Source organism: Salvia hispanica, chromosome 3 (assembly GCF_029641045.1).
Source record: "Salvia hispanica isolate PSC_SH4W2 chromosome 3, Shi_PSC_v1, whole genome shotgun sequence".
In the NCBI taxonomy this organism is placed as follows: Eukaryota; Viridiplantae; Streptophyta; class Magnoliopsida; order Lamiales; family Lamiaceae; genus Salvia; species Salvia hispanica.
Window position 1 is genome coordinate 60352562 of NC_142694.1, and position 26857 is coordinate 60379418.

The 26857-nt window shown below is 31.8% G+C and overlaps 3 protein-coding genes and 1 long non-coding RNA gene across 4 annotated transcripts; 2 read left to right on the plus strand and 2 right to left on the minus strand.

The window, feature by feature from the left end:
- Positions 1–10800: 10800 nt before the first annotated feature.
- LOC148931190 (uncharacterized) lies at positions 10801–12280 on the plus strand. The gene is made up of 3 exons (XR_016136527.1): positions 10801–10940; positions 11105–11191; positions 12021–12280. It is a non-coding gene; the product is annotated as an uncharacterized LOC148931190 (long non-coding RNA).
- Positions 12281–13108: 828 nt separating this feature from the next.
- On the minus strand, positions 13109–16322 carry LOC125211929 (uncharacterized). Its single transcript, XM_048111892.2, has 3 exons — positions 15883–16322; positions 14647–14884; positions 13109–13648 (listed from the first exon to the last, which is right to left on the minus strand). The coding sequence occupies exons 1-3, from the start codon at positions 16156–16158 to the stop codon at positions 13497–13499; spliced, it is 666 nt and encodes a 221-aa protein (XP_047967849.1). The 5' UTR covers positions 16159–16322; the 3' UTR covers positions 13109–13496.
- Positions 16323–19561: 3239 nt separating this feature from the next.
- Positions 19562–20439, plus strand: LOC125211885 (cold shock domain-containing protein 3-like). Its single transcript, XM_048111845.2, has one exon. The coding sequence runs from the start codon at positions 19656–19658 to the stop codon at positions 20271–20273; it is 618 nt and encodes a 205-aa protein (XP_047967802.1). The 5' UTR covers positions 19562–19655; the 3' UTR covers positions 20274–20439.
- A 909-nt stretch (positions 20440–21348) lies between these two features.
- Positions 21349–22461, minus strand: LOC125215995 (thiosulfate sulfurtransferase 18-like). Its single transcript, XM_089069357.1, has 6 exons — positions 22312–22461; positions 22133–22213; positions 21958–22031; positions 21797–21867; positions 21669–21722; positions 21349–21580 (listed from the first exon to the last, which is right to left on the minus strand). Exons 1-6 carry the CDS (start codon positions 22329–22331, stop codon positions 21488–21490), a joined length of 393 nt encoding a protein of 130 aa, XP_088925483.1. The 5' UTR covers positions 22332–22461; the 3' UTR covers positions 21349–21487.
- Positions 22462–26857: the final 4396 nt, after the last annotated feature.

The following is a 26857-nucleotide window of genomic DNA, read 5'->3' on the forward strand; positions in this document are numbered from 1 at the left end:
TGGACATTAAAAAGACAAAATGTGATATTATTTCTCGAACGAAGTGAGTAATAGCCGCATTGAACCTACAAGATGAAAATCAAGTGCGCAAATATTAATTTTTAATAAATCACTAATCTTATACTCCTTACGTCCTACTTTAAGTTGAATATTTTTTATTTGATACAAGATTTTATACTATAACTTTTTTATATGAATGGAGTAGAGAAAAAATAATATAGAAATAATGATCTTACCATTTTAATAATTTGTTAAATAGAATGTGACAATGAGTATAAATTTAAATGACAAACTCTAATTTTTATTGTGAACTTTTTATAATAAAATAAATATAAAGAATTGTTAAAAACCATTTTTTACAATATAGTTGAAAAGAAAAATATACAATTAAAGTGAACCGTTAAAAATTTGTTGTGTTAAAATAATGAAGAAATGGTTTTTTGAAGCACGTTCATTTCCAATTTCTTAAACCATATATAAATTAAAATACTGGTAGAATTTCTAATAAAAATATTATCACATTAACATAAAATTACTACATTGAATATAAATTTTAAATATACAATGTCTATTTAACTTAAGAGTGAACTATAAAATTAGTCCATGGACTATGCGTTTATCTCGCCAATGAACCCTAGACTTTAAAAATATCCCCAGACAACCCTGGACTAAGTGTTTATCTCGAAAATGGTCATTTTTCACTGTTTCGTGACGAAAATACCCTTTTGGGAGGTTTTGGGGGGGTTGGGCAATTTGGTCTTTTTACATTTTAAATTTGATATTATTTCAGTGATGTACTAAATCTGATATTATTTCAAAATTATCATTCTTCTTTCCTTTTGTCATCCTTCACTTTGTTTCTTTATTTCAATATTAGATTTAATTTTTAAAATTAAATTTTAAATTTCAATTTTTAAATATCAATAAATATTTTTAATTATTAAAATTACTATTAAATAACAAGTTAATAGTTTTAATCAATATTTGATAATGTCTAATATTTAATCAATAAGGTACGACGACACCTTAGTTTTAATAATAAATAGATCATATAACACGATTTATTTCGAAATAAATATGCATCTAATGTAACACTAATATAATTTTCGTTTATTAATTTGAAAACAATCAAAATTAACTAGAAAATTTCAACAAAAATTCTCCTATATCAAATTTTTAGTAGTATCAAATTTTTAGTCAACTTCATAATATTTTTAGTCAAATTCTCCTATACATTAGATGCATATTTATGTCGGAATAAATCGTGTTACATGATCTATTTATGATTAAAACTATTAAATATTGATTAAAACTAGGGGGTCATCGTACCTTATTGATTAAATAATAGACACTATCAAATATTGATTAAAACTATTAATTTGTTATTTAATAGTAATTTTAATAATTAAAAGAATTTATTGAATTTAAAAATCAAAATTTAAAATTTAATTTTATAAAATTAAATCTAATATTGAAATAAAGAAACAAAGTGAAGGATGGAAAAAGGGAAGAAGAATGATAATTTTGAAATAATATCAACTTTAGTACATCACTGAAATAATATCAGATTTAAAATGTAAAAAGACCAAATTGCCCAAACCCCTCAAATCCTTCCAAAAAGGTATTTCCGTCACGAAACAGTAAAAAAGGACCTTTTCGAGATAAATGCTTAGTCCAAAATTATCTAAGGATATTTTTAAAGTTTAGGATTCATTGGCAAGACAAACACATAATCCAGGAACTACTTTTATAGTTCACTCTAAACTTAAAGGGTCACGTCATATTTTAAAGAAGTATTTTAAAGAAACTAAATAGAGAGCATTTATAAGCCTACAACTATTTATAATAATAATAATATTATATTCTTACTTACTTTTTAGTCGTCTTCTTCAGAAACTTACGGCGACTATTTTTATCTTCTGAAACTTTCAATTTTCCAATTTTTTTCAGCCCCTTTTGTTCATTAACATTCGACAATTTACTCTTCTTTGATAAAATTTTAGGAAGGGCAATTGATAAGTTTTGAATTTTTTTAAATTTTAGAAGAATAAAAATATAAGATCATATTTATTAGCACCAACTCAATCCAACCCAACCCAACTTTTTTAATATTGAGTTAACTTCAGAAATGGTCCCTGGACTATGGATTTATCTCGAAAATGGTTCCTGGACTTTAAAAATATCACCAGTAGTCCCTGGACTAAGAGTTAATATAAAAAACGGTCATTTTGCACTGTTTCGAGACGAAAATGCCCTTTTGAGGGGTTTTGGGGGGTTTGGACAATTTGGTCTTTTTACACTTTTAACATTTTAAACATGATATTATTTCAGTTATGTACTAAATCTGATATTATTTCAAAATTATCATTTTCTTCCCTTTTGTCATCATTCACTTTGTTTCTTTATTTCAATATTAGATTTAATTTATAAAATTAAATTTTAAATTTTGATTTTTAAATATCAATAAATTTTTTTAATTAAAACTATTAATTCATGGACACTATAATTATTGATTAAAACTATTAATTTTTGTTATTTAATATAATATTCAGCTGAATTGAAGAAGTACAGAAAAATAATATTAATCATGATGGAAAAATAAGAGTTATTTTATTTAGCATTCGTTCGGTTGTTATAATTGCTTATGATTGAATATTATGAAATTGACTAAAATTTTTATATAAGAGTATTTTTGTTGAAATTTTCTAGTCATTTTGATTGTTTTCAAATTAATAAACAAAAAATTATATTAGTCTTACATTAGATGCATATTTATTTCAGAATAAATCGTGTTATATGATCTATTTATGATTAAAGCTATTAAATATTGATTAAAACTAAGACGTTGTCATATCTTATTGATTAAATATTAGGCACTATCAAATATTGATTATGATTATTAATTTTTGTTATTTAATAATTTTTATAGTTAAAAAAATTTATTGATATTTAAAAACTAAAATTTAAAATTTAATTTTGTAAAATTAAATCTAATATTGAAATAAAGAAACAAAGTGAAGGATGACAAAAGGGAAGAAGAATGATAATTTTGAAATAATATCAGATATAGTACATAACTGAAATAATATTAGATTTAAAATGTTAAAAGTGTAAAAGGACCAAATTGCCCAAACCCCCCAAAACCCCTCAAATGGGTATTTTCGTCTCAAAACAGTGCAAAAGGACCGTTTTTGATATTAACCCTTAGTTCAGGGACTACTGGTGATATTTTTAAAGTCCAGGAGTTATTTTCGAGATAAACCCATAGTCCATGGACCATTTTTGAAGTTCACTCTTTAATATTTAATTAATTTCTATCTCCTCCACATCATATTCCGTATCATCAATATTCTTGCAACCCAACCATACCATTTTTTATAATTTATCAATGACCACCCAACCAAACCATTATATAATTATTTTTATATTATTAGTCCAGGGACTACTGGTGATATTTTTAAAGTCCAGGGCTATTTTCTAGATAAACCCATAGTCCATGGACCATTTTTGAAGTTCACTCTTTAATATTTAATTAATTTCTATCTCCTCCACATTATCTTCCGTATCATCAATATTCTTGCAACCCAACCATACCATTTTTTATAATTTATCAACGACCACCCAACCAAACCATTATATAATTATTTTTATATTATTCTTTATTAATATTATGATTACATAAAATATTTATTATTGTCCAATAAAATCTATAAAATAAGAAGGATAATAAGATGAGAAATGATGATTTTTTTAATGCAAAATCATAGCAAATGTGATCTCTATTTATAGAGGTTGAAAAATAATGAATTTTGGTATAATTTTTATAATTTTTTATACTATATTAAATATAAGTAAATTTTTTAAAAATATATAGTACATCAAGAGATTGTGCCATTTGGCACAATCTTATTGCCTGATGAAATTAAAAGGAGTGGAGACTGGCGGATTGGGGGTTGGTTTGGAAGTGACCATAGGAGAGAGAGGCCTCAACTTTCAGTTTTTCTTTATTTTTTAATTGGAGTGATATGGTGGTCGACCACTGTACACCAATAAACATGGTCTAAAGAAAGAACTTTTGGGAAGCCTTACTATGTATACAGGTGAGACTCCCACTAACTTTTTTCCACCCACTTTTCATCGTGTCGTCGTAAATGAGCGTACTAATGGTGGATGGAGGGATATTTAGTATAATTTATTTACATTAGAATTTAAAATTTAACTATAACACATGCAATAAGTCTTCTATCACAATATATTTCACCATTTTTTATTAAAACTAAATTTTAATTATAATCAAATTTATATATTGATATTTTATAAAAATTAGCACACACCAGTGTATTGTGGTGCGGTGCGTCCAATTACAGCTAGTTATTGTATTGTGCAATTGCGGTGCATCCGGTTACAACTAAAAAAGGGTTAATGTTCAATAGCGTCCTTAATTTTTCAAAATCTTTCATATATGTCTAATGTCGCAAAGGAATTTATCCATGCAGTGCAGTTACAACTAAATAAGGTTTCAAGAATTTAAGGAATGCATTGGGTTGACATGCAAATATAGAGTGAGGTAGTATAATGCATAATGTCCATATTGTGCAAATTGGAACAATAACCTTAGAAATTTTGGCGTTATAAAAACAACGATGATTCAATATTGAAAATTATTGCACAACATGGCGAAAACGGATGAAGGGGGGGGGGGGGGGTGCAAGACTAAAGCTCATATGTAGGCGATGATCAAAACTTTCAATGAGCTAGACGTTTGAAAATAGAGGGAAGCCTCTTCAGAAACTTATCAAAGTCATTATCCCTACCCAGCATACTAAGCCTAGCATAGTTGCTAGGGCAACCGAAAGTCTCGCCTCCTCGCACTCGAATACTCTCCCCCTTCATCACCTCTTTGAGGTTGATGCCCTCTTGGGCCTTCATCCAGGTTTAACCTATTCAAAGTGGATAAAATCATAAAGAAAGACTCTCGTCAATGGTAACACAAATTTTATGAAGCATTTCTTTCATTTGAATTAGAAAATAATGTTATCAATGATTGTGTGTATCACAGTTTAGTGAGTGCAAATGCATCTTCTTGGTATTGTATGTCGTTGACATATTGATTGCCACTGATGATAAGGAATGTTGTACAACACCAAGAATTTTCTATCAAAGAAATTTGAAATGAAAAATCTTGGGAAAACCTCTTTAGAATTTGGAATCGAAATAAATCGAGATTGCTCTCGAGAGACTCATCGATTGTCACAAAAGGGATAAATGGAAAAAGTGCCTAAAGTATTTGAGTTGCATAGTTGCAAGTAAAGAGATATATCCATATGGCTAAGAGAGACAAACTTAGTCTCATTCAGTGCCCTAAGATAAATCTTGAGATTTAGAAAATGCAACACAATAAGGACCTTATTGTGTTGGGTCGATAACAGGTTGACCTGATAACTACCCAACCCACACGATTTGACAACCCTAATTTGAGTTGATGAGCCTTCATTGAGGATCAATAAATGTTAATTTCCTTTTAACCTATTTTATGGTTCTGATTCAACATTTTTTCTCTTTTAAATAAATAAATTTTTGCAAGGTTAGAAAATGGCAATCAAAACATTACTATGAAAATCGGTTCATCATTATGTATTGGATTAATCACATACTCCTTCCGTCCCACTATAGCTGAGTTGTATTCCTTTTTGGGCTGTCCCATTGTAGCTGAGTCATTTTCTTTTTTTAGCAAAAAGTACCTACTCTATCTTACTTTACTTTCTCCTCATCTCTCTACCTTTTTCCTTTTTACTCTATTCTCCTTTTACTTAACTCATTTAAAACAATTTTTCTTAAACCTCATGCCGAAAAGAATGCCTCTACTACAAAGGGATGGAGGGAGTATTAATTTTATCGTCAACAATCCGATTAGCCCACTTGGCTATCTTGGCATCAGAAACATTAAGGTTATGATTTAATATTTATAACATGATAAAATCACAACCCGATTAGTATGCATGCGATTAACCCGCAGCCAGAGAGTAGAATTTTTTTTTTTAAAAAGCCAAAGAGTAGGGTTTGCCTGAAATCCACTGGACTGACCGATTGACATCTCGAATTACAACCCTATGCATATGTAATACTTCATCCGTCCAACTAAAATAGTCTCATGGGTGCATGGCATATGTTTTAGTAAGAAATTGGTAAAGTGAGAGAACGAAGAAAGTTTGGATGAAGTATGAAAGGGAAAGAGAAAAGGTATATAAAATAGGGTTAACAATTTGAGACAATGTTTTGAAAACAAGACCGATGAGCGAACCGGCGAAGCTACTGGTTCATGGTTCAACCGGTCGGACATGTCAAACCACTGGAAGAACCGTTTTACTAATATAAATATATAGAATTAAATATAAAATATAGATACCAATTGAAGGGGTTGGCAGCGGAAGCGCTCACATAAATCAATTACATTATAATTCTGATCTATTTAGCGGATTATTTAGACAAATTCTATTCGCGTAATTATCACATGTATCATGCTCATAACTCAAATAATAACATGCTTTAAATTAATTGAAACCTCAAACATGCTTTTCTAAGTGATAAGTCGTATTCTAAGCCTTGGTTACTGGTCAGTATGTCGTGAAATACATGTATTATCTGCAAAACAGTTGCTAAAGTGTGCAGGATTGAAGAATCCAAGTCAGTAGGTGACGATTCGGGTGACGCAAGTGAAAAGGGCACTCGAAGGGTGCGATACTGACCAGAATGCATGCCAGAGAAAAGGCTCGAGATGGAGAAGGAGGATAGCTGGGATGATTATTTTACAAGGGCAAAAAGGTCAAAGTGCGGGAGAAGTCTACCCTAAAAGCAAGGGCAAGCCTCCCTATAAAAGAAGCCATTTGGAGAGAGAGAAAAAAAAAAGTTCGGTTCGGAGTTTGAAAAACACACTTAGTAGAATTCTCTCTAGAAGATCCATCCTTCAGCATTATCTTACCTCTCGTTCCTCGCCACAGCCATGGTCACTTAACGTCCAAGAGTCTGCCGGAGAAGTCATCAGTTCGCCTTTCCAGCCAGTTGTCGCAGTAGTATAGTAGTATCATCGCCCGGAGTGGCAAAAACAATCTTAATCGCTTTCTTAGTTAAAGTTTACTTGTTTTCATCGCTAGTTATTCTGCAAACACTCATCGTTGTTGCCTTTTTGAAGTACTTTGTTAAATTCCAGCTTTTACGTTATGAAGTTTCTATTTCGCATGTCACTTTGGTTTGAGTTTGCTTCATTCTGCCTAGGGAAGTTAGATTTAGTTATTGCTTTCAATTTCTAAGTTTTATTTCTTGTCGAGAGCGGTTGATTTGAAGTTGTAGCTAAGTTAGTCAAGTTTTTATGCATGAATTTCCTTTCTGCGTAGTGATTACCACCTTGCATGTCAGTCAGTAGAAGCAAAAGCTGCAGTTACCGTTTAATTTAAGTTTAAGCATTTTAATCAATGAATCTTAAGTTTGAATTTGTGAATCTGAAGTTCAGTCATGGTGTTTGTGTTTATCTAAATTCTGTCAATACTTGGTGAAGAAGAAAACGTCAAAATCAACTTTAGTTTGAACCACTTTTACTTTTAAGTTACTTTTACTTTTGTTCCCTACTTTTCAGATGTACTGCCAAGATCTGTCAGAAAGCCCCAGCCATCAGAAACACCTTGTTACCTAATTTTCCTCTTTTAGTAACTGTCCACTTTCCATATGTCTCTGATACACCTTGTCCCCCATTCTCACGAACACTCCCACATGTCTGTTATTTTTCCGCCTACTAGTCAGTAGAGTACCACCTTTGTTTCCTGTCTAGGTAAAATCTCAACCCAAGCGTGGTAGCTAACCACAACACCCAGGAAAGTCTCCGCAGTTATCTAAACGTGTCCATCCTCGTGGGATTCGACCCTTACCTCCATTATACTAGCCAGTAGAAGTGGGTTGAGGAAATTTGTTTGAAGCCAGGTCCCGGTTATCGTACCAACGACTCAGCTGGGTCGGGAATCTCTTCCTGATCAGTTGGAATACACTCCCAATTACATGCGAAAACTGTAGGGAGACAAACCTAAAAGACCGAGCATCACTAAGGTTCAGCCATTATACCTTGATGATTCTCCAAAGAATCGAAGATGGCTAGCGCCTTCTCCACGTGAAGATCTTTAGTACAAAACCACGGATCTTCTGACTGGTTCCCGAACTGTGAACTGATATCAGGGTGGGCTGATCTCACCAGTGCACTAGGACTTAAATAGAGAAGACAGAAATCCTTTCCCTCGGAGGAGAGAAAATTCGACCACCACTAGGAGTAGGGGGGCCGAAAATTTTAGAGAAAAATTAAGTGTATTTTCTGTTTCTTTTATTCTCCTATTTATAATAAGTCACATATTGGGCCCAGTCAAGGATCTATGGAAGGCTTTGGATATGGGCTCCTCTAATTAGCTTTTACTAATTAAATTAAACCCAATTTAATATAAGCTTGAAATTGGAATATTACGAGCAGCCACTACAGAAGTAATACTGCACTCCCCATCCAAATCCGAAATTATAAGTACTTCGGGTTTCCAATACTTTATATTTATTTCACGCGCTTAAGATAGAAACATCCATTAATTAATTATTGTCTGCTATGGACTTAATTAATCAATATCTTATTTATTCCAAGAGAGGACTCAGCAAGAAATTCTTATTTATTATTCATAGAGTAATTAAACTCCAACTAGCTAGGTTCCGAATAATAAAACCTTATTTCAAGCTTCTCTTGAGGATGTTATCAAACGAGACTCACCTCGCGCACGATTCAACATAATAGCAATCCTAGCACCGCTAGATATTAATCACCACTACCCAATATACCAGGCTTATTGGGTTGCGAAAAACCCGCACCATTTGGTAAGTCAAAGTAGTGCATAATCAATACCGTATGCTCAATGCTAACGTACATTGATTGAGAAATAATTTACGAGACCTCGTCTTTCAGTAGATAGCATAAAGACTGTCTCGCTGTTAGATCCATTCGGTGCTATACCACACCAACGTCATCTTATTTCAATAAGGCTTAGAAATAATCGGACTGACATTGCAACCTTTCACGATAGGTAGTCTAAGCCTATCTAGGTTGTGAAATTATTCTTTTTCTTTGTTTAGAACTGACCGTGTTACCTTAAAGTGAACGACGCCCACAACCGGTCTACTAAAACAAAGACTTAGACTTTGTTAAGTTACTTATTCATTTAAATATGCAATAAACATCCATTAAATGTAAAACATAACAACATTATGACAAAAATAATCTGTTTATTCATTTGGAAAATAAAATAAGAGTTTTAACAGTATTCAATCACTCGAACGGTGATTTCTAGTATACAAACTCTAACATATAAAATATATTAAATTTTATAATAATAAAATATAATTAAGAATACATAAAAAAAATTAAATCTCATCTATAATTAGTTATAATGTAAATTTATAAAATATTAAAATGTATTGAATGATAAAATTTAATAAATTTTATTATTATTAAATATATAAATTATTAGTTAGTGTAGATAAAAATTTATATTTTTTTATAAAAAATAAACAATGTTCATATAAATTTTAGAAAAGTGTATGTGGCGAATTATACTACCTCTGTCCCTCAAAAATATACACTCTTTCTTTTTTAGTCCCTCCCATAAGAATATGTATTTTCTAATTTTGAAAACTCTTTTCACTCTAATGAGGTGAGATCACTCTCCACTAATAATAATTTAACTACTTGTTCTTTTTACATCTCTCTTACTTTACCAATATATACTAATATAAAAGGCGATTTTTGGGCCATTTTGAATAGTCATTTTATACCCGGGATGTAAATGCAATTTAAAATATTATATCTTCCACTTTGGAAACTTATTAAATTTCGGAAGCACAATTTGAAATTCACCCGACAGTTTCTATCTTCAAATATAAAAATTGATTATGAATTAATTGTCAAAATTATCCACTCTCTACAGCTGTAATGATCATTCATCTCAGGATCCAAAGCCTCTATTATAAGCATTTTTTGAAACTGTTATTGCATTTATAATTCAACCATGCATATTTGTAACGGCCACTTATTAAGAATTTGTAATCATCCACAATTGTATATGGGCAACTATTTTTCTGACTTTAGTTTGAAATAATAAAGTTAAAACATATTTTATCCTATTCAAATGAAAAATATGAATACCAGTTATAAAATATAGCATTTTTATCCTATTATATGGTTGATGAAAATTGCATTTAGCGTGAATAAAATTGTACTCCCTCCGTCCCACTTTAGGAGTCCCGGTTTACCATTTTTGGACGTCCCACTTTAGGAGTCCCGGTTGGAATATTCCATAAATGGTATTAGGTCCCACATTCCACTAACCTTTTTCCACTCACATTTTATTATAAAACTAATATAAAATAGTATGACACACATTCCACTACCTTTTTTCACCAACTTTCCTTTACATTTCTTAAAACCCGTGCCGAACTCAACCGGGACTCCTAAAGTGGGACGGATGGAGTACTAATTTTTGTAGCACTTGCGTTTCATAGATGTAGTCAACGATAATTCAATATAAATTTATTGCTACTAATCTTGCTACAATTCCATACATTTATGATAATTTGCGTTTCATAGATGTAGTCACTGATAATTCAATATAAATTTATTGCTACTAATCATGCTACAATTCCATACATTTATGATAATATTTCTTTTATTTTTTTGTCTATAAATATTTATCATTTGTTATCTTATACCTCACTTTCTCATTGCCTTTTCAATTGCATATTTTCAAAATGGTTCTATACCAAATTTGCATGCAAAAGAACAATTGATCATTTTTGTTCTAAGTAAGATCACTAATGAATTTGCTTATTTAAAGGGGAAATCTATTGAGGATGTTCAGTAGCTTGAGGTAATTTTTACGTTTTTATTTGTTGATTTATTCTGCGATGATTTCTTTTGGAATATATTTTGTTCTATCTAAATATATCCATTTCTCTTTGAATAAAAATTGTTGGTTTTGAATAAAAATTATTGGATTTTTGGGAATATTGAAACTGTAGAATGCCATTACAGAATGTGGTTCTATATGGTATGCAAAAGATCCGTTAAAAGGACGATGGAGGTTGAGAATATGTTGATTGATCGAATTTCCTTGCCAGGGTATGATATTTCTGACGGTATAATATCGTTTTATATGTTTCAATGTTTTGTAATTGTGAGTTATTTGTGTTCGTGTATTTTAATTGACGAAGCTTGGAGACAAACCAAATGTTGTCGGCTTAGAATGTGTTTGCCATGATTTAATATATGTGTTTTGCCGTTCCTTATCTTATTAGGATTTTTTGGTTATTTATATGAATCCAGTTACTACATTTGTATGCATATATAAAATGTGAATTATTTACTAGCTAGGAGAAATATAATATTATTAAATTGTGAAATTGGTGCATTACTTATTCATTAGATAGAAATGGTTGCCCATTTCATTTTCTAAAAGTTATTATACAGTATAATAGTTTATATAATTGAATTTTTAACTTTATTAAACATGTAACACCTAATACTCCTAATTTTATTTCCATTTGGACTACCAAAATTGTTGTTTCAAAATTTACTTTGACCAATTTGTAGGGTAATATTATGAAAGTTGAAAAGTTTTTAAATTTCATATCATAAATGGAGGAAATTGAAAGGTTTTAGAATAGCCCCCAATTCATTGTTTGGACTATAAATATGAGATAGTTGATACTTTATAATTCACTCAATGTTTTATTTTTTGCAAAAAATATGCTTGATTTTAGGTATTCTTCTTAATTCTCAACCATATTGTTTTTGCTTTTAGAATATATTTATACATTATTATTGTTATTATGACATAAGTCCATGTTCCCATCAAACAATTTTGTAAATTAGAATCAAATTTAAATATATGTGTTTATAACATGTACATTGTTAATATGTACTTACTGTTGTTATATTTTGTTTAAAGTTTTTATATCGATGGAGGCAATCTGACATGATGGAGAAGCTGACACTGACACGAGACGATGAATGAAAGTGCTGGAGATTATGACTGAAAAAAGGTGGGGCTATTGGAGATAGAGACAAACGGATAAAAAAAGGTTAGGAGAGATTAAAAGTAAGATGGAAGAGTACTTGGAATAGAAGAGAGGAGACATATTAATTCTTAATTAATGAAATTTTTTATTTATTCTAATTAGTTGGTCATATTATTTTTTTGAGAATTTAGTAAGCAATATATTTTTACAAATTTATTGATTTTGAATGTTATTTGATTTAATATATTTTGTATAATGATTTTTTATTATATACTTTTATGCTTTTAGATTTTATATGATAATATTGTTTATCCTTTCATAAAATAAGTTGAGGAAAATAGAATGGATCGTGCAATGCACGAGTGTGATACTAGTTTTGCATTAAAATTTATGTCAAACCCAAAATATGTATTCTTTAGGAAGGAGGGATATAAGTATATTGTTAATCATGAATGGTTAGTTTTTGGTAAAACAAAAATATTATATTAATATCATTAGTTAGTGTAAAAGAATTCATGTTTAATGTATAACAATATTTAAATTTAATGTTCAAAATCTTATCAATAGTTTTAATGGTGGAGTGGTAGAGGTGTTTGGTCTCTTATCAATTCAAATCCTCCTAGCACCAAATTTTAAATTTTAAAAATTTAATTTTAATATTTAAAAGTATAAACAGTTTCCGTTTCATGGTTGGGCAGGTTCACAACGATTCAATATACAATTGGTTTTAAGAGGAGAATCAGACCGCGGTTCACGGTCGGACTAGCCTAGACTGATTTTTAAAACACTGATTGAAGAGAAACTTTCCATTTTTGGATGAGACTATTTTTTATTGACACCCAAAATAAGAAAATGAGACTACTTTTTATGTACACCCCAAAATAGAAATGTGAGACTATTTTTCATGAAACGGAAGTAATAAAACAAAATTTTGACTTGTTTATATTACTCTAAGTAAATGGGAAATGAAATGAATCATATATGGTAAAAGCATATAGGAAAATGGATAGTATGAAACGAGACCAAAAGAATTTCATTTGTCTCATTAAATCTCGCAAATTCATATCTCACAAAATTTCATTTCACATCTCAATAGGAAAAATGAATCATAATATGGTACAAACTGCAAATCCTCTAATAAGATACTACTCCATATCAAACGAGAAATATACTAAACTTAAGAGAGAGAGAGAGAGAGAAAAGGGCATGCTAGGTACGGAAATCTACCAAATTTCGTAAGATGCTAGCTCAATTTATACACGACAATTCGGCATCCTTATTCATACTTATATAAGAGAGCAGAGCAGAGCAAAGCCGCGCAACATCCTTATTGCTACTTATATGAGAGACCAGTGCAACGCAGAGGTGGATAGAATAAAACTCACGGGATTCACGCACATCAAGCCTCAGTTCGATTTCTTTGAGGTCTGCTCGCGTCTTTCGTGCCAAGTGGACGAGCAGGCTGATAATGCCGATCCTGTGATGAAAACCGAATGTTTGGCCAAACCTATGCTTTTCTGCGCTGCAATCCACAACGTCCAAAAGAAACCAATCCAACCTGATTTTGACATCAACGCTGAGTATTACACAAGATACACAGGAAGAAGAAAACTGCTGTCTAAGTTCCGAACGAGAATATCAAGCTACGTCTACTTCTTTTCACACTGGGATGACTACTTGGTATGATTAGTTAACAATTTGTTAGACAATGTTTTTGCCACCATTGATATAGTTTAGGAAGACCACATAACTAAGAAAATGCAATCAATTCACCCACCTCCACTTCCTTCGGTGATCAGGCATTATGAGTTAAAGGTGCCTTTACAAAGTCACAGACAGGCTCAAAATGGGGATCTTGACACTTTCCAGATAATGTAATGAGTTGCTCTTATATTTAGCTAAAAAGGCAAGAGTTCCTACTACATGTCTGGACTACCTTGAGAGGCATTCACCATAAACACATTAGGAAACAAGACCTCATTATAAGTTGTATACCATGGTATTGCAGTTTAACAAACGGAGCTTAATTTAAGGTATATTCCATGTATAATAACTTTAAAACCTATGCTCATTTTAATGTTTGCAAACACAGTAACTCAAAAATGGTCCAAGAAGAAGCTTCCTAATAAAACATAACTTGGCAGAGAAGTTACAAACATGACTGGTGAAGCATACTGTTTCAATGCTTAAAAAAAGGCAGTAGGATCAAGTTCATTTTACTAACTATTTAGACATAGAATATTAACCTGATGTGAGATCCAATTTTCTGCAGGTGATTACATGTTGTGAACAGTATTTCCGACCCACCCTAATTCTAATATTAGAGCGACGGCACAAGCTGCTTTTTAAACTTATGAGGTGGTTTTTATCATTTTATGTTCTTGCTTTCTCAAACACCAATTTAATTAATAAATATACTGACTAATTCATGAACAGCCTGATTTCCTCTATTGTGATAAAATAATGCAACAATATTAAAAAATATCTTAGCCGTGTTCCAATGAGCATCAGTGTCCAGAATTGTTAAGTTGACAGCCAGAAGAAAATAATGTTTACCTGCAGCAATAAGAACAGCAATGATACAAGAAATTGTTGCTGTAGAGATGACAAATATGGCTACGGATAATGCCCCAATATAAATGGCTGCAACACAGGCAAAGAACAGAGCCAAAAATCCTCCTGCTGCTGCTAAAGACATCACAAGAGAAATGACTACAGCATTGACGGTTGCTGCAACAAAGAAAAGCGTGAAGACTAATAGTCCAGACAATGCGAGGAAAACAATTGTCCCTACCTGCAATAATTATTAGCATCATGAGAAAATCATAAGAAAAAGCCAACCAAGAAATAAACTTGCATTTTTATCGCTAACATATTAGACCAAACTATAGAGCCTTCTCTATACCCAATTTTGGATAATGGTACAATTAATCATTTATTTGTCAAGACTTGGTCAAGATGAGTTGCATGAACATGTTTTCAACCATTTTCTATCCAGATTCTATCAACAAAATCAGAAACTGTGGAAGACAGAACACATAAAAACAAGGCAACAAAGATCCCAGGTGATTATACAAATAAGTTAAAAGTGCTGTGATAATCCAACACCACAAAATGCATTTGATGAGAGTTGAGTGCCAGGAAAAAACAGAAAATGTTATAGTTCATCTGCGAGCAAAGTTATGAGATCAGTTCTGAGTGATTTCGTGGAAAAAGAAACTGTAAGCATCGTATATAAAGGCAAAAGGAGCTCACTACATTTGTTTCTCTCTATTGACTATTTCTGCTGTCTCAATTAACTGTGCACGAAAAACACTCATGATACTTCAGGTGGAAGTGATTGGTTCATAATATGAAAGGATAAGCCACATGCTATTGTTAGCATTCATATCGAAATCGCTCAAATATTTTGGGATGCATAGGTCCTATCTTTAACAAAATAACAAACACTAACAATGTATTTGAAGTTTGAACCACACCTTATCATTCTTTAATCATTCCTAAAACGTAAAACCTTTAAAATCCAATCAGTTAATATGTAAAATTGAGAAGAAGCAGCAGCTAGGCCCTCTGATCTTCCATAAGTCAGATTTGAGTATACAGAGCTGCCTACTGAAGTATGAGAGAAACATGTAATCTAGGCAAATCCTAATGCTAATGGTTTCAAATGGTAAAAAGCCGTCGGCATTTAATACAGAAACAATAAACCGAAAATGAATTATCCTGAAATATATAATTGATTTCCAACAGATCCAAAACGTATGGAATTAAGAGTGTAAAAAAGAGACTGACGGAAACAAGGAACAAGGCGCGGAGAGGGGTGCCGCGGCGGGTCCATTGGAGAAGTAGGGCAGCAGTGTTGTTGGAAGCATCGCGGAGAAGGGGGATATTATCGGAGAGGGCGGTCTTGAGCCTCTGCGGAAGAGGAGCGGAGGGATTAGGGGAAGGGGAGAAAATGGCAGCGATGAAGCGGTTGAGAAGGGTGAGAAGCGTGAGGTCATGTAAATCGTGGTCGTTGGGGTCGATGACCACTCCGTTGGGCTGTTTGGGAGCAGCATCGTCGGACATTGTTTGATAATGGTGAATGATTGGAGGGTCGATTAGGCGAATACTAACATTGATTTGACTGCGATACAGATACAGATACAGATAGAGGGAGAAGAGAAGTAGAGTCGAACAAGGAGGGAGATGGAGACGTGGTTTGGACGCGTGGACACAGGTTCTGCCATCTCAGCTCACTAATTACATGAGCTTATTATTCCATACAAATACTTAATACTAGTATTCATTTTATCATGATAATATTTTTTTATTTTTCTTTTATTTTATTATTTATAAGTTTTATTATTAACTATTCAATTTTAGTAATTTTTTTTATCACTCTTACTTAATCAATTACATATTAAAGTTCATGTTAATCATAAATAGTCTATTTCTATAGAATAGAGTAAGTATAAGAAAATAAAAAATCATTCGTAATAAAAGCAATGTTTTTATATTTTTTGTAAGTTTTGATAACTATATTTCTTTTTAAATTATCTCAAAATATGTCTTATAAGTGGCTTGAGTTTACTGGAGTATTAATTGTTGCAAATATTTAAGGGGGAGAAATTTGGCATAAATAAAAAAGAGTGATTATTATTGCAAAATTTTGAAAATTGGATTATCCTAAAAATATGGTAATATAAATAAAATTTATATTTAATTTTAAGTCGGTTATCTCCTTGCTTCTTGATTATTTAATCCATAACTAGGGGTGGGTCGATACGATATATCGTATCGAAAACGTTGTATCGTGTATCGTATCGAAAATATCGATATGAAAGAATTTCATATCGTTATCGTATCGAAAGTTTCGATATATCGAACTTTCGATATAAAAAAATTTCATATCGTTATCGTATCGATATTTCGATATATCGTACCGAAATTCGATATATCGAAAATAAAATATCGATATATACCGAAAATATCGATATATTGAAAATTTTCGATATATATCGTATTTTCGATATAAAATGATATATCGCGATATAAGAAAATTCATATCGTTATCGTATCGAAAACTTACGATACGATCGTATCGTATCGAAAATTACGATATATCGAAAATTCGATAATTTTTCGATATTTTTCAATACGATATGAGCGATATATCATTTTTTCGGTATTTTTCCCCAGCCCTATCCATAACAAAATATGGGCCGTAAGTGCTGCAGTCTCTCATCCTACCTCCAACTGTGCTTCTCTCTCTGCTAGAATCTCCATTATTTCCCCAGAAAGGATCAATTTTAACAAGATCAGAAACATCATCAATTGCATTTCCAATATCACAAATTTCTACTCCACTTTTCGATTCATTAAAAGCATATATAATCTAGATTACCATATATTTTGGTCGATTCAATGAGTTTCAGCTTGTTGGATCGTGTTTTCTTTTGAATTTGAGGATTAGCCACTGTAGATAAAATAGTCCATTATTTGCTAATGTGGATTGGGATTTTGGGATATCCAATTCTTTTATCATTTGACCTGGATCAGACCACCATGGATTCACTAATTATCAGGACCTCTTTTGATACATCGCATACTGAGATTAGTCATCTCAGAGGAACAAGCCAAATACAAAAGATAGTACAAGATTACTAGATTACTAAGTACAAGATTCACAATCGGAACCCTAGCTATTGTCGAGTCTTCTACCGGACTTGAGACTCCAGCTCTTCCGATTACATGCACACTTATTAAACAAATCAGTATAATAAACAAGACTACGTAGAGTCTAACACTTCAACGGAAATACACATAAATCATAGTTTTGAAGGATATGGCTCAGGTCACAGCAGTGACTGCACTAGGCCTTGGACCTCCCCAAATCTCAACCGAAAGTCACAAAGGAGAAACCGTTGAACAGATTAAACCATCTGAGATCAGTAAACCTTAAATCTCACCGACCACCGCACACCACGCCCTTCTCACACACGGATCAACACAAATCGCTTGGATATGTGCTTCACAACACCAGAACTCTCAAGAACATCTCCAATCACAACCAGATCTAACACCACAGTCAGACCTAACCCTAGATCTGAGTAGGAAACTGAAGAAGTGGTCTCACTCAAGATCTAAACCGTGGAATCTCTCTAAAACCGAGAATCATTGGTGGAAACAAGAGATCGGAGAAGATGACCGACGAAATCGCCGGAAAAGAAGAGAGAGGAAGTAGAGAGAAGGCAGAACATATCACAAGAGAGAGAGTGTGTATCAGATTTTTCGAATGAGAGAAGAGAGAAGGAAGTTGAGTACATAACTTAGCAACAAACACACTCCCCATCCAACGGCTGAGGCCCATGATCCGCGTGGAGGTGCACACATGGCGGCCATCGGTGAGGTCAGGAGAGACATTGTCCCAGGCAATTGGGAGACCCCCACTCTACTACCCGCGCGGCAGGCATGCCCTGCATCATCCCGCTCCCCATCCCGAGCATCATCCCGCCCATCATCCCGCTTGTCATCCCGGGCATCATCCCACCCATCCCCGCCATCCCGGTGGCCATCCAAGGGTACATATTGAAGTACCCGGGCATCATCCCGGCCATCCCCGCCATTCCGCCGGCATTCCCGCCAGTTCCAGCCGTGTTTCCCCCACCTCTAACGGGGAACGTTGGCGTTTGTGACTTGCTCATGGCGGGGAGAATCACTGTCGTGCTCCATTTATCTTCAATAGAAATGAGAGTAGAGAGAGAAACTCGTTAATAGAAGTGGTGCAAATGAAATGACGTGCCACGAGCCATATATATAGAGTTGAAAAGAAAAACACAAAAATCGCGTTCGCCGGTCGCTCGCCGATCGCGTCACCACAATAGCGGACGAACAATTGGCTAACGCCCCTCGCTCACGGACGACCGCTAGTCCTTCCCGTTCGTCCGTCGCCCGTTAGCTGACTCCAGTAGTGGATGTCCCAACGCCCTAACCGCTCGTCCTACCGCTATGGCACTATTATGGATGCTCTAACTAAAACACGTTATTTGGGTATTTGGAGCAGGTGTACTCTACTCTCTCTTCATTACTTTATCATCTCTTACTTTATTTTACCGTATAAATTTTTTAAATATCATGCCAAAAGAAATACTACTAGATATCAATTTATTAAAGAAATATCTCAACCACCTAATGGAATACTGTATGTCGAACTTAGAATATCTACTTATCAGATCCATATAAGAAATACTAAAACTTATTTCGGTCTGATCTAAATCTGCCTTCCAAAAGTAATCTAAAAGCATAAAAACATTAAAACTTAGAATATCTACTTATCAGATCCATATAAGAAATACTAAAACTTATTTCGGTCTGATCTAAATCTGCCTTCCAAAAGTAATCTAAAAGCATAAAAACATTAAATAATTATTGAAGTGCAATAGATTACTAAAAGCCCAAACTATATTAGGGCTTCTTTTATAAATATAAAATATTAGACACAGCACAGCACACGCTCAAAGAAAAGAGTTTCCCCTCCCTGTATAGATATAGAATCGGGGTTTTGGTTAGGGTTTGTTTGATCAATGGCGGAGGAAAAGGCTATGCGATCCAAGGGCATGGTCACCAAATTCAACGATCAGAAGGGCTACGGATTCATCCAGCCCGAGGATGGAGGCGATGATCTGTTCGTCCATCAAACCGCCATAAAATCTGAGGGCTACCGCTCCCTCCGCGAGGGCCAGGAGGTCGAGTTCACCGTCATTCTAGACGGCGATAAGGCCAAGGCTGCTGACGTCACCGCTCCCGGCGGCGGCCCCGTCGACACCGCTCCTCGCAGGGGTAATAACAGCAACAGCCGCGGCGGATACGGCGATCGGAGAAATGACGGCAACGGATATGGTTATCGCAGCGGCGAGTGCTTCAATTGTGGTGAATTTGGGCATATGGCCAGGGATTGCGGAGGTGGTGGAAGTGGTGGAGGATGTTATAACTGTGGAGGATTTGGGCATATGGCTAGGGAATGTCCTAGTGGAAATCGCGGTGGGGGTTCCGGCGGGGCTTGTTTCTCCTGTGGGGAGCCAGGTCACATGGCGAGGGATTGTATGCACAGTGGCGGAGGAGGACGCAGTGGAGGCGGAGGAGGCTGTTTCAACTGCGGTGAATCTGGACACTTCGCCAGGGAATGCAAAAGCACCTCGTGAATAAATGGTTCCTCTTTTTCTATGGTTATGGTTGAATTGTAATGCTTTTTTATTTAGGTAGGAGTATGTTATTAGGATTTTTGCTTATATGGTTAATTAATGCGATCCACTCATTTTTGAACTCATAAGTGTATAATATGGTGGTTAGGTTTCTTTGGCTTTCTTAGTTTTTGCCTTTTCTACATTTTCTAAGCTCTGTTTTGAAATTTTATTTTAAGGAATAGGTTGACAACTATCTTAATACATGTGTCTTGGTGTTTTAACATCTATAAGTTGATGACATAGATGTCAGGTATCAATTGATCATATCCCTATCTTGTAGTGCATCTAAGGTCTGAGTATGCATTTTAACTTATGCTGTGTGTGTGATTGTGTGATTAGGCTCTATAGGTTTCTTGTTTACATGTGTCTGGGCCTTTTGTTTTACTACTCCTGAGATACTAGTAATTGGTTTAGGAGTTAGACCAGCATTATTAGTTCCAGTTCCACTAGAATTGTTGATGTGATGTGTGGTGCTTATCTTCAATTCAACCAAAACACTGATAGAAAAGCTCATCTATTATTGAAGTGTGTTGTTGAGGATTACTGAGTATGGGAAATGATGTCTTCTGCTGGCATGTTCTTGACATGCATATATGGGTTTCTGTTGGAAGTGTTTTTGGGTTGCTATTGCTACTCCTATTGAGTGTGAGTGTGTTACATATTCCCATCAAAGAAAGAACTGGAGTAAATCAGTGCGTGTTAATGGATCAGTGTATCTTGTTGTGCTTCTTTGTAACTACTATTTTTCTTGCAACCCAAAAGTGAAATTAAGAGAAAGAGATTGAAATTTTGACTACTTCCAATTGTTAATGGTCAGATCTGTTTTGAATCTTGAGATGCCAATCGGATCAACTTGTTTTGTAATCAGCATACATAAATCCTTCAATATATAGCTAAATTGTGTTTTTTTTCTCTACACACTCTTACTATGACCAATTCAATGTAATATATGAACGTATAAAAAGTCGTTAAGATAGTCTGCATTTCTTTTACTGAAATCCATCACACACACTTAATATAATAGGAGTAATACTTACTAAATCATATGCTTCATTAGCTTATCGAACAGTAGCATTTCTTTCACTGAAATATTATACTACTACTACATTTCAATATAGTGGATCCATTTCTTATTGTAGGTGCAATAAAGGGACACTAAATACTTATACAAATCATATTTTCACATCATCTGACTTCTTAACTGCAAATCCATTTCCGACCCAGGCAATGTATCCCCCACCCATGTTGAGCACATGCTTGAATTCCTGTAATATATAAATAATAATAAAAATAAAAATTCTACATTGATTGAATAAAAAAACAAATTACAAGCAAAGGATTAATTAAACTTACTGCATCAAGAAGATCTGTAGTTGCATACACAGACCTAACCCCACTTTGGCAACCCTGTATTTGTTTAAAAAATGTAATAAGAGAGAAATAATAATACTATAAAGAAATAAATTTACTAATTGATATACCACAACAAGATTGTCTTCCTTTCCCAAAATTGCCATAACCTGTTCCAGGAACTTGGGATTTTTTACCCTGCCTGATCAAAATATTAAATGAAAAATAAAAAATCAAGATAACGTAAATTGGATTATAATTTATTTAATACAATTTGAAAATATATGTCCACCTCCTGGAGTAGAAAACATATATGGAATGTTCAAAGCATTCTCCAGATGACCTTTCTTGAATTCTTCTTCAGTCCTAGTATATAAAATTTCAAATCAAAACAACAATTTAAATTTAATCAAGATGTGACTGAATTTCATGATTATTTTGTAGTTGATCCAAATTTAATTTCTTACCTAACATCGAGATAGCGGTGGCCAAGAGTGAGCAAATCTTTGGTTGCCTGAATATCCACAGTGATAACTTCAGTTCCAACGCTGACAAAAAAAAAAAAAAAACACATACACGCACTGCAAGGTGAGGAGACACACAGTAGAAAACTGATTATTTTATCTATTTGTATGCATATAAGCACCTTTTCTTGATGATATCCATGAAAATGTAAGAAGGTATTTGAAATTTGCAGTGGAGATAGTCAGATAGAGATTTTGGTTGCGTTTTATAAACTACTACTATAGGATGTTAATTATAATAGTGGGAAATTGGAGTGTGACTCTACCTTTCACTTAATTAATTAGTGAGAGATGAATTAGATGCCATATATATATGCCAACCTGTTAAGTACTAATTTAATAATACAGCATTTGTTTTATTTAGAATTGGATATTGAGTGAATGATGGGGGATTATATGTACAGATTCAACACCTCAATTATTGGAACTGTTAATTTAAGACAAAAAATTTATGCTTATTAAATTATTTTTATTTTTTTTAACTCATTGAAGTTAATAGATAATGTGTCGAATTGCAGTCACTGATAATAGATTATTTATTGAATGTGATTGCCTGGCTAAAATAAGTTCACCAAGCAATTGAATACGAGCTATTCAATCGCAATCAAATGCATCATTGGTTAAATGAGGAATTTATTACTCTGTGCCCATAATTTTCAATAAAAACGTAAGGACAAAATGGTATGAATCATCTCAGACTCAGAGAAAAAAATTGAGATAAGAATGTCATAACACTTCATGTGAGTGATATTTGAGCCAACAATAACAACCCATAGAAAGAAAGAAGAATATCATATCTATTGAATTCTTTAACAAATTATAGGTACATTCATGAATTCAGTTGTTTGTATTCGTCACATCTTGATATTGTTCAATTTGTCGAGCAAAAATATTATTTTGGGGCAAACATTATTTGATGTTCATTTTTAATTGAAGTGCCAAATACATTAGACAATTCGCAATCCAGCTTACTTTTTTGCATGATTGTTTAACAAAATGTATTTTAATAAACTTTGTAATTATTTAATTTTTAATAAGATTAAATGTTTAATTTAGATAAACATTTGTCCATAGAAACATATTTTTTATTCGTTCTATAGGAACGTGAACATTTTCTCCCCAAATTCAATATACACAATTTAATCATATTCACTTTTGCAGAAAAATTTGCTGGAGTCGGACGACTCCTCTATTCACAATATAACCAGCATTAAAATGAGACTTTTTCCACTCATAATACAATTAATACGAAATTTTATAAAAGGTTAACCGATCAATCATATTGCAATGTTAATCATTGTATCAGTTGCACTATAAACTTTTCAATTTATTAATTATATTTTGCATCAATTTTATGGTTAATTGTATTTAGAAAACAAAAAGGTATAATATATTATCCTGATCATATGTCATGCATCATGTCACACGTCAACTATTAGATTAAAGATTCCGATGATAAATTGATACTACTACAATTGAGTAAGTCGTGAAATCAATAAATTTCAAAGATATAGATGAAATTATATTGAGATATGTTTGATTAATTTTATAGATCGTAGAATCAGTTATTGCAGCAATTAATTAGTGTTTTGTAATTCCAAATTAATAAATAGCAAAAAATAATTCAGCTATCCTACATTAATTCTTAGGGGTGTGATCAATTGCTAACTTTATTAAGTTGTTAACTTACTAACTCATCAATGCAGTGTATTAAAAATGTCAACACGATGACATTAAAATGTTAATACATAATTTTGTTGAACTTCAATATAATGTATTGATATTATGTGTTGACATTTTGATGTCACCGTGTTGACTGTTGACATTTTCAATACACTGTATTGATGAGTTAGCAGAGTTAGCAATATAACGCACCGCTTCTTAAGTAATAACTTAAATTTTATATTGATGCAATATATAAAATATGAAGAAAAAATTAAACTACATACTGAACAACTACCTACACATATTAGACGTAATTTTTAATGCATAAAATTTAATTAAAACTCTGCGATACTAATACCAGAAAATGTAAAAAGAAAGACGTTAAACTTAATAAGCAAAGAAATAGTCCGCTCAAAGATGATAAATTCCAACTACAAATCCGATTGCATCAATGCCAAATACTCCTATTTATAGCATCAAAAAACTAGTTTCTGTAAGACCATGTTTGGTTGTCAGGATTCTGCCTGGGAAAGTAATCTGATTCCTTAAATTTTAAATTCATGTGTTTGTTTTGGTTTTTAATCAAACTGGGAAAGTAATCAGAATCTGAAAACAAGGAAAGTTAGTACAACTTTCTAGGATTCTGAATCCTAACTTTTCTTAGGTATTCTTTTTCCCAGTTTTAGAATTATTACATATTTAAGCAATATAGTATAGTTTTATTAATAATAATGATAATAATAATAATAACATAATAATAGTAATAATAGCAATAATAATAATAATTACAATGTTTTTAAAATAATTTAAAATTATAAATCATACTTATTTCACTATAATAAAAAAAATTATAATTAAAATTATCATAATTATAACTTATTTTGTAATAATTTATAATAATAATAATAATTTATCAAATAATTAAAATATAATTAAATAATATAAATCTTATAATAAATAATAACTATTTTATTTTATAAATTAACAATTAACCAATAAAGTCATAGTGCAATTTTAATTTATAAAATTTATTCAATTATAATATTCGTAAATATTATAATTATAATATTATAATTATTATATTTATTTTTATAATAAATGAGTACTGTAATACTCCATGTAACTATAATTATAATTATATTATTATATATTATGATGGATAATCCATATTTAAACTATCCATCGTAATAATAAATATAATAATATAATTATTATTATTTGTAATTAATAATTTAATAAAAAAATTACAATATTTTTCTTTTTATAAATAAAATAATAATAAGTATATTTTTAGTTTGGTGTTTAAATTAAATATAAATTTAAAATCTTGATATTTTCCAAACACAAGAAAGTAAAGTTACTAGGAATCATATTCTCAGGATTCATTTTCCCAGTAATCATTTTCCTTGCCAACTTTACTTTCTCGCCAACCAAACATGGCCTAAATGTAATTTGCAAGTTAATACATATTCTAAGTTTACTAGACAGTAAGCAGTGGAATTTAATGTCAGTTTAAAAATAAAACATGGAAAGAAATAATTAATTGATCCTTCAAAATTTGTGAAGTAGTGATTATCATTACATTTTTCTCATTCATATAAATTTTGAGTAGTGATCTAGAGACATAATGTCTCCGTGACATAATATCCTTATATTTTTTGGCCATTAGTATAATTTACATTGTGCCTAATTTACCCTAACTAGTATTGAATAGATATATATCTAATTAAGGTAAATTAAACCAAATTAATTAGTATCATCAAAATGCACATGTATTAATCTATACATATATAAAAGGCGAGTTTTGGGCCTTTTTTGAAATATTTATAAATTGTGAGCTTCAAATTTGAATATTTATAAAAGTGCATAATCAATGTATCATTATAAGAAAAAACAAAAAAGTCATTTGTGATTCAACATTTAAATTCCACAATTAATATTACACTACCTACGTTATAATGAAAAAGTGTCATTATAGCTTTGACCACTAATCTATTTTTAAATTTAATTTTCAGTTTTGTAACTTATTTATCACATTTAAATGGGACATTTTTAAGTTTTGAATTTGGAAGGTAAAATGCATTTTTCATTATAAATGGAGAAAGTGAAAAGTCATGGAAAGAATCTATTTTGGGCCTTTTTTGAAATATTTATAAATTGTGAGCTTCAAATTTGAATATTTATAAAAGTGCATAATCAATGTATCATTATAAGAAGAAAAAAAACGTCATTTGTGATTCAACATTTAAATTCAACAATTAAAATTACCCTACCTACATTATAATGAAAAAGTGTCATTATAGCTTTGACCACTAATCTATTTTTAAATTTAATTTTCAGTTTTGTAACTTATTTATCACATTTAAATGGGACATTTTTAAGTTTTGAATTTGGAAGGTAAAATACATTTTTCATTATAAATGGAGAAAGTGAAAAGTCATGGAAAGGCATCTATTTTTTACTATAAATATGTTGTTAGCTAGATTTTAATCCTCACATTCCTATCATTTTTTCATCATATTCTTTGTTGAACGTTTTGCAGAAATTTAAATGGATTTTAGGTATTTTTCTTACTCTTCGTCAATATTGCTTTAACATGAAATCAGTTTTCTATATGATGATTTTTTTTTATTTGTTTAACATGAAATCAGTTGAAGTTGTGCATACTTTAAATTGATTTTAGGTAATTTTCTTACTCTTCGTCAATATTGCTTTAACATGAAATCAGTTTTCTATATGATGATTTTTTTTTATTTGTGTATTAATAATGTTTGTTTTGCAACCCCAATCCACCAATTTTTTCTATTTTTTGTGGTTGGAGAATTGTTTTTTTTTTCTCTTTTGTTTTATTAATATAATTTTTATTATTCTAAATTCACATGTCGCCTTTAATTTTCCATGACTTTATGCACTCTTCATTTTTTTTAATAATGTATTTGATGTTGCTGAAAATTTTGATCTTATATCTTTAAATCTACTAATTTTGAGGATTTTGATTTTTTA